The sequence below is a fragment of the Pectinophora gossypiella genome, chromosome 21 (assembly GCF_024362695.1).
Source record: "Pectinophora gossypiella chromosome 21, ilPecGoss1.1, whole genome shotgun sequence".
In the NCBI taxonomy this organism is placed as follows: Eukaryota; Metazoa; Arthropoda; class Insecta; order Lepidoptera; family Gelechiidae; genus Pectinophora; species Pectinophora gossypiella.
In genome coordinates this window covers 8,442,351-8,452,047 of record NC_065424.1, presented here as the reverse complement: position 1 = coordinate 8,452,047, position 9,697 = coordinate 8,442,351, and the positions used below count along the sequence as shown (strand labels likewise).

The 9,697-nt window shown below is 36.7% G+C and overlaps 1 protein-coding gene across 1 annotated transcript; it reads left to right on the top strand.

Annotated features, from left to right (window-relative positions):
* The first annotated feature begins 231 nt into the window (after positions 1-231).
* LOC126376494 (uncharacterized) lies at positions 232-5,907 on the top strand. The gene is made up of 2 exons (XM_050023919.1): positions 232-817; positions 1,516-5,907. Exon 2 carries the CDS (start codon positions 2,620-2,622, stop codon positions 5,131-5,133), a length of 2,514 nt encoding a protein of 837 aa, XP_049879876.1. The 5' UTR covers positions 232-817; positions 1,516-2,619; the 3' UTR covers positions 5,134-5,907.
* The last annotated feature ends 3,790 nt before the right edge of the window (positions 5,908-9,697 follow it).

Genomic DNA, 9,697 nt, shown 5'->3' with positions numbered 1-9,697 from the left:
TCGGAGGCTTTTCAAGAATATATGCAGTTAAACAAGGCGATTTTAGTGCTGACCGACGAGGACGCTGAAAATTACGGCGAATATGAGGACAAATATTACGAGTCTGTTGGGCTGCTGGATAAAGCCTGCTCGGGTCCACAAACCGAGGCCAAACCGAATGGCGGTGAGAATTCTAACCCAGGTACGTTTAAAAACCTTCCAAAAATTAATTTACCCAATTTTGATGGGGAGAAAGTGGTAGAATATTATCCTTTCATTAACATGTTTCGTTCTGTGATTCACACAGACAAAAAATTAAGTTCATGCGAAAAACTTTATTACTTACGCTCTTATTTGAGTGGGGAAGCATTAGAGCTTATAAGAAATTTACCTTTAACCGACGATAATTACGTCACAGCTGTCAAACTCTTAGAAAAGAGGTATGACAATACCCCTAAAATTATTAACTATCATGTGGACAGCTTACTGGATTTGCCTGCTTTTACTAAATGCACTGCACACAACCTGCGTTCCCTCATTAGCACTGTTAATGTTAACATGGAAGCCTTAAAAAACTTAAAACAGCCAGTGGAGCATTGGGATATACTTCTCATTAACATATTAGCTAAAAAGATTGACACCTATACTTACCGGGGTTTCCACCTTGAGAGAAATGCTAGAGAAGTTCCCACACTATCTGAATTTCTTGATTATTTAGAGAAGCGTGCATTGGCACTGGAAAACACCTCTGAGGAGAAGCAGCCATCATTTACTGCTAAGTCTACGCGAGCTCCTAAAGTCAGCGGGGTAGCGGCAGCAGAGAAGCCTCAGCCAGCATGTAAGTACTGCAAGCTTTCTCATAAATTATACGAGTGTCACAAATTTAAGATGGTTACAGTAAAAGAAAGGTGTGCTTTTGTCAGAAATCATAATTTATGTACACTGTGTCTGAATGAGCATCGAGGGAAATGCATGCTACGCATCATGTGTGCTGTATGCAAACAGAGGCACAATACGCTTCTACATGTGCAGTTGCCAAGCAGTGAAGATTCATCACATACAGCTGTTGCTATGGATGATGGGGTGAATAGGGAATGTAATGCGGTATCTATGTCTAACACTAGCTTGTCAAGGGATGTACTGCTTCCAACGGCTATGGTAGGCTTATATAACAAAAATGGGACTTTGACATATGCAAGAGCCCTATTGGACAGTGGTTCTCAAGTGTCATTTGTGACAGAAAATTTAGCTAACAAGATAAACTGCAAAACCTTCCCAGTTAATCAATCCATCTCTGGTGTAGTTGAGGGCACAAATAAAATTACTAAAAAGGCTGAATTTTCCGTGTGTTCATCTATAAATACATATAAAGTTGATGTGTCCTGCTGTGTGGTAAAAAATATCACTTGTGATTTGCCCCAGCAATCATTTAAAATTGATAATTTTGATATACCAGCCCATATAACACTTGCTGATCAAAATTTCAACAAAACTGGAGAAATACAATTATTATTAGGTTGTGACATATTTTTCCAGGTCTTGCAGCGTGAATCGCTGCCCCTCACGCCGTCTGGGCCGTTTTTAATTAACACCTGCTTTGGATACGTTGTCGCCGGGACTCTACCAGTTGCATCTGGCAAGATTTATTCTTCTAATCACTGTATTAATATTAAAGTAAGTGAACCCGTGCATACATACCTATCAGGGCAGGCAGCAAAAACAAATTTAATATCTGACTTGTCTGAACCTCGAAATGATAATTCATTATTAAGACAATGTGAGCAAGATGCTTTATTATTTGATTTAAATAATAATATTAATAATTTCTGGCAATGTGAAAAGGTACCTAATGTTTTCAAGGAGGGGTCAACAGAGTTTCAGTTAGCAGAGGAATGCTTTAGGTCTTCTGTAAAGTTAATTAACAAACGCTTTTCTGTGGCTTTGCCTCTTAAATTAGATTTGGAAAATATACAATTAGGGGATAGTTTCTCTTATGCTCTGCATAGATTGTATAATTTAGAAAAACGTTTCGTGAAAGATGACACATTATGTCAGCAATACAAAAAATTCATACAAGATTATTTGGATGAAAATCATGCCACTTATTATGACATTAACAACTATAATTTAGATGCAGGTAACATATATTTCCTTCCACATCACCCAGTATTGAACCCGAATAGTAAAACGACTCCCGTGCGAGCCGTATTTGACGCGAGCATGAAAACGAAACGCGGTTTATGTTTAAATGATATAATGCTCAACGGAGATGTTGTCCAAAGTGAATTGTTTGATATATTGGTGTTATTAAGAACTTATAGGTATATTTTACTATGTGATGTGAAAGCTATGTACAGGCAAATACTTGTTGATGAACCATTCTGTTGTTTGCAGAATATATTATGGCGGAATTCTTGTAATGATCCAGTACAATGTATACAGTTAAAAACTGTTACATATGGTTTAAAAAGTTCGGCATTTCTAGCTACTCGTTGTTTGATGGAACTAGCTAATAATTTCGAAAATGAATATCCATTAGCATCCTTTGTTTTAAAACATTCTAGTTACATGGATGATATTCAATGTGGTAGCCAGGATATTTCTGAGTTATGTCGTATCAAGGACGAATTAGTTTAACTTATGAGCGAGGCGAGTTTCTCCCTGCATAAGTGGTTTTCAAACTGTCCAGAAATATTGAAAGATATTCCATTAGAATTGCAATATTTAGGTAATCGTGATTTAAAGGAAAATGGTAATGTATGTATGAAAACTCTAGGTTTATCCTATGATGTGTCTACTGATGCCTTATCTATGCGTTGTCCTCAAGCGGAAATCCTTGAGAGATACACCAAGAGACAAGTTCTCAGCTTTATAAGCCAATTTTTTGATCCGTTAGGTCTGATAGGTCCAGTGATAGTGCAAGCTAAGCACTTCATGCAAAAGGTATGGTTTTTAGATCTAAAATGGGATGATTATTTACCTGATACGCTAAATACGGAATGGGTCGACTTTGCTACTGCTTTGGTAAAAATGTCTTCTATTGATGTACCTAGAAATATTAATGTGTTTTCCTCGCAATCGTTGGAGTTAGTAGGTTATACTGACGCTTCTGATATTGCATACGGGTGCTGCTTGTATATAAGAGTTGTTGATGACAACAAAAATGTTAAAGTTAACCTATTGTGTTCTAAATCTCGTATAAACCCGAAAAATAAGAAACTTACTACACCTAGGCTAGAATTAAACGGTGCTTTATTATTGTCTATGTTGGCTAAGAAAGTATATGACGTTTTAAGTCTAAAATATAATGTAAAAACCTTTCTTTATTCTGATTCCCAGATTGTACTTGCGTGGGTGGGTACTGAGCCTGAAAAATTGGGTGTTTATGTTCACAATAGAGTGAAACAAATACAAAAATTTACTTCAAATTTTCAGTGGCATTATGTACGTACCAGTGAGAATCCTGCGGATTGTTTATCTAGGGGCTTATCACCTCAGTCACTCAAGTCCAAGTTGGGAGAATTATGGTTTAATGGACCAGAATATTTACATAGTTATGATTATGTACATTCAGATGGTAAAGGTAAAAGTCAAGTAATTACTATTACAGAACTAAAAGTAGAAAAAGAAACATGTAATTTGTGTAGTATCAAAAATTCTATGTATGATGTGTTAGATAAATATTCTGACCTTGAAAAGCTAACCAGGATTATGTGTTATGTAAACCGATTTATTTATAATTGCAATGCAAAAAATGTAAACAAGAAAAAGGGTAATTTATGTCCTGAAGAACTAAATTCTGCCTTGCTTTCTATTATCAAACTTGACCAAGAGAAGCATTTTATGCAAGAAATAAAGTCTTTAAAGTCAAATAATGTTTTAAAGTCCAATTTAAATAATTTAAATCCTTTCTTAGATTCTGAAGGCTTGCTAAGAGTGGGAGGGCGTTTACAAAACGCAGACCTGACTTTCAGTCAGCGTCATCCTATTATCTTGCCAAAACAGTCTAATATTACTAGACTTCTCATTCTAAAAGAACATTTACGATTGAAACATGCTGGGCAGAAATTAATTCTCAATAGTTTGAATGAACATTACTGGCTCCTTAATGCTAATAGGGAGATAAAGTCTGTATTACATAAATGTTTAATTTGCTTTAAACTTAAAGCTAAGGCTGCTTCACAGCTCATGGGCTCTTTGCCATTGGATAGGGTGCGTATGTCTCGTCCATTTCAAATTGTGGGCACAGACTATGCTGGACCCTTCTATGTAAAACAGACTAGGGTTAGAAATCCAGTCATAACCAAGGCTTATGTTGTCATTTTTGTGTGTTTTACTACTAAAGCTATCCATATAGAATTAGCTTCCGATATGACGACTGAGACATTTTTAGCTTGTTTGAGAAGATTTATTTTTAGAAGAAATAAGCCCTCTAAGATTTACTGTGACAATGGATCATATTTTAGGGGAGCTAATAATGTTTTAAAAGACTTATATAATATGCAGTCTTCCTCAAAACACCAAAACGATGTTATAAATTATTGTAACAGTGAAAGGATTCAATTCCATTTTATTCCCTCTTATTCTCCGATATTTGGTGGTTTGTGGGAAGCTGGCGTGAAGAGTATTAAATATCACTTAAAAAGAGTAATTTCAGATACTGTTTTGACATTTGAAGAATTGTACACAGTCTTAGTACAAATAGAAGGAATATTAAACTCTCGTCCTCTTACTGCTATGTCTAGAGATCAAAGTGATATGTCTTACTTAACGCCTGCGCATTTTTTTACTGGATCACCTATTACTTCATATCCAGAATTAAACCTAGTTGATACTAAAGTAGGTAAACTTAGTTTCTGGAAACAGTGTATGCAAATGCAGCAGAATTTTTGGAAGCAATGGCATAAGCAGTATTTAGTAACTTTGCAAAATAGACCTAAATGGCAAAATGTTCAGCCGAACTTGAAAGAAGGGATGTTAGTCCTTTTAAGGAATGAAAACGCTTCACCTTTGAAGTGGCCAGTTGGTAGAATCATTAATGTCTTTCCAGGCAAAGATGGAAGAGTTCGGGCTCTTGATATAAAAACATCTAAAGGGTCTATTGTTAAAACTAGTATCATGAATGTTTGCTCCTTGCCTCTAAATGATTCCTAAGTATTTAAAGTTACTTATTATTAATAGTTTTAAATAGTTATTATTCATTGATAGAGATAGATAACTCTATTATTCATGTAGCTTTCTTAGGTATCAGTGTTACTTTCTAAATTAGATTTTTTGCTAGAGGGCAGTTTACCACTTATTTTTGGTAAAAGTATAAGTTTATGCTTAGATTAAGATCTCTAGAAGTTCCTAATTTATGCAGTTTGTAAAAATCTACGTAAAAATATATTTGAAGTAGGTAATTATGTTTTGTTTTAAGTTTGTATAACATTGTGTAAACTTTACACTGTAAGCTTATTTTGAGTAGTAGTATATTGGTTATACACTTATTTAAAAAGCTCTAGAAGTTTCTTAATTATTTTGATTTAAACATAACAAACATACCTTTAAGTAGATTTTTTATTAAATTCATGTTATTTTCATTTGTAAAAATACTTATACCTCATAGTAGGATTTTTAGGTTTTATGATTGTTATTTAATTGTGTAAGAGTAAAGTAGTTAAACTCATTTTTTATTTTCTCAATTTATACTTACCTACTATTTGTTAGTGGAAACGTTCATAAGTAACTTTTTGATTATTAATGTAACTTTGTTTATTGATACTTTTTCAAACTTAGTGGTTGGTACTTACTTGATTTAAGATAATTTTAAGTGCCCCCCCAATCTGTTCAACCCGAACATGTATCCGAATTCCAAATATGATATAATCTGTGGTAGGGATAAAAAAAAGAAATAAAACGACTTCCTGTTTAACCATGTAACTATAATGGTGGTTTTATTTTACTTCCACAAAATTAATTAATTAAAATCAGTGAAGTTCATTTCAAAACTTATCTTTGTGCTAAACACCCAGGACCTGCAGATCATGAGCTCAACGCTTAACCACTGATCCACGGAGGCTGTTAATTATTACTATTGCGGTTTAACGATTAACAGACGGTTGAACACAAACTACGATACTATGAAATGTACTATCTAAATACAGTGTTTGTTCATTTGTGAATTCTGTTGACGATTCTGTTTATTGGTTGTGCAGTCAGCTGTATTTGTTACTGGCTGTTGGGCGATTCTCACACGGCCCCGCATCATGCTGCATGTTGCATGCCGACGCACCTACGCGCGTACCTGTGCGAGTGCAGATCTGCATCATCGTGCGGGTTTATTACGCACTCACGCGCGTAGGAGTGTTTTGTAGATTAACGCACGGCGGCTCTCATTTCATTCAAAGCCGTTCCAAAATCACGCGCGGCACTGCGGGATTCGGTGTGCCATACCTTGCGTCTCGCCCCGCACCTACGCGCGGGAGTTGCATGTTTCTCCGCTTGTATGCGCGTGATCATCCATCCTATGACCGGCCTTTGCGAAAGTTGCTTAACTTCAACAATCGCAGACCGAGCGCGTTTACCGCTGCGCCACCGAGCTCATCTTTCTTACTTATTCTCATTTAAAAGAGTAACGGGACCGCGCATGCTGTTTCTCGCTCGCACACGATAAAAATGAGATTTTTGTAAATAGTGTCTTTGTGTGCCACTGTAAGAATTTGACTGAACGGGGATGTGAACCCTAATCCAAGCCAAGTCCACTACACTAGCCGTATCCCCGGCAGCATAGAACAAACCAGTAGATATCGAGTGAATATTTTATGCCTCATCTCGCCAGCCATTGAAAAGTCGACTTTTTGCGCAATGCAGGACTTTCCGACGGTTTTATTTTCCGTTATTTTTTTCCCCGGGACACGCGGGGCGTAACAATTTTTATGGTTTTTGAATGGACTATCGCCGTTTATACCGGATACCGGAATAATGGAAGTGAATATAAAACAACGTAAAGTGAGATTCGGGCAGATTTAAATTTATAAATAAACATACAAGTTTAGTTAATCGTTAACTTAGATCATCTTACGTTGGAGGCACCTCTGACTAGCCCAATCGGGAATATGGTCGTGAGCTTATGTTATAAAACTCTCGCTTGTTACACCTATTGGGATAGGCGGAACCACTACTTTGTCTACTTTGTTAGCTTAAACGTTCAAGATGTTTGCCTGGATTTTTTATTTAGCAATAGGCCGCTGATAGCTTTTCTATTGTCTTATCCTTAAGGTTGTATTTATGTTGTAAGCAGCAGACGCATGAGTTTAAGCAGCAGACGCATGAGTTGAAGCAGCAGACGCATGAGTTTAAGCAGCTGACGCTCTTTCTGCTGAAGTTCTTTCTGAAAGATATACTACATTATTTCACTCTCAGCTCTCGGTTTATACCCTACTCAAGCTCATCGTCGGACTTTCTAAACTGTTAACTTTGAGGGTATCACAACATTGTCACATGAATTATGTAAACAAGACTGCGGGGTTTAATCCTGTGACAGAGTCGCAAGCGGAATAAAAGGTGGGCTTACTTATCTGCAATTTTTCTTTGTACTTAAACGCAAAAATATATTTACTGATTTAACATAGTAACATTTTAAATCGGCAATTTTTACACAAATACATATATTTTTGTCGAACGTCTCATCCACCTAAAACTACTGCTGCACAACCTGTCTGACCGAGGAAAAGTAGTTACAAGAAAAACCTCGTCACAGGGTTTTAGACGTTTAAAAAAACTCGACTGTTCGCGCCTTTGGCACCGTGGCGCTGAATACTCAACTATACACCAAACTATGTACCTTAGTCAATATACTGTGGTCTTGTGGTACACAGGCTTGCTTCTCAAACGGGGAGCGCTCGTTCGATCCCTATTCATCATCATCAGCCCATTAGCGTCCCCACTGCTGGGGCACGGGCCTTCCCTATGGATGGATAGGGAGATCGGGCCTTAAACCATCACGCGGGCCCAGTGCGGATTGATGGTTATTAACGACTGCTAATGCAGCCGGGACCAACGGCTTAACGTGCTTTCAGAAGCACGGAGGAGCTCGATATGAAAACTTTTTTTTTGTGGTCACCCATCCTATGACCGGCCTTTGCGAAAGTTGCTTAACTGCAACAATCGCAGACCGAGCGCGTTTACCGCTGCGCCACCGAGCTCCTCGATCCATATTACCGGACTTGTATCACTGAGTTATTCAATAACACAATTGGCTCGATCATTAGAGATGGCGATGCGGCTCACCACTTATCACGTTTAACAGAAAGCTCAGTGAGGTGTACAGTCATGAGCAATATAATGTACCCACTTTAGGACTCTGTCGCACTAACATATTTGACATTTAGTGCGACTTACAGTTCCAATTTGTCAAAAAAGTTAATGTGACATGGTACCAAAGTGTATACATATTAATGCTCGTGACCGTAGGTACTCAGTTCATCTTGCTTTGGCATACCTTGTTATTGCGAATTTATAATTATTTAAATATGTCAAATATTTAAATAATGTGTTTTTCACGTTCACCAAAATATACGCAGATTTTAAATACAAAATCATAAATTAAAACTAATTACATATTCACTGTTGCACCGAACAAAATAACTAAACATATTTCCACCCGCATCTCAACGAACCCAGAGTCATCTCTCCCTATATTATTTCCACGGACCCCAACTCTCGCCTCTTCACCGCAAATTCAACCGTGTAGTGACCATCCTAAATGCTAATTTCCGGAACCACTCCTTGTTTATTTGCAACTGCATAAATTCACCAAGTGGAGCCTCGTTTGCATCCGACGTTCGTTTAAACATTCAAAAGCTTACATTCTCCTGAATTTTGATTGTGTGCTTTGTATCTTGGAAAAATGAATACAAGCATATTTCGTATATTATCCGGTTAATAAGGTAAATATTAGATGATTCATGAGGAAGGTAAGTTTAGTTAACTTTTGGATGCTATGTTGTGTAAACCAAAATGAATTTCCACTGTTAAATGAATAATAATTATACGTATAATTATTATTATTTAGAAAATATTTCACGTGTGCGTTATTTGTCTTTTGATGATGTGATGTCATTGTATATTGTTATATGTTGTGATGTATTTAGTTAGTTTAGTTAGTATGTGGGTAGTTCCTCTTCCGATTAAACGTGTGAACGAACGGACGTGTTTTAATGTGCTCCTCAGTTATATTGGCTAGAATACCTGGATAGCCTACATATTCTTCATATGTAATCCGTGTCTGTGGTGTCTTAAATAATAAATGTTTCTTTCTTTCTTTCTTTAATTATATTCAACATTTCAGACGAATTTTGAGCCTTCAATGGGAGTGGAATAAGCAAAAGCTCGGTGTTAGATCCTACCAAAGAACTCCGTAGTAAGTGGAATTCCGTGATCTCCAGTGCTCTACCTTCTCCAACTGGAAATAGCCGTTATTTTTTTATAAATAGTATATATTTTCTATATAGACATTTAGGAGTCGCCGTCGCCGGACACGGCTTGGATGAGGATGATGATGATGATGATGATATTTCGAAGTAATTGGATATCTTCAAAACTAAACTACACAATTATTTCTTGGCCAAATCTGCAACTAATATTTTATTATTATTATTTATATGTGTCATTGTATATACAGGATGTTAGTGACATCGTAACGAATACTGAGGGGGGTGATTCAGACCATGATTCT

Excerpts from the sequence above, each read along its gene's own strand:
- LOC126376494 (XM_050023919.1), top strand. The coding sequence starts at position 2,620 with ATGAGCGAGGCGAGTTTCTCCCTGCATAAGTGGTTTTCAAACTGTCCA.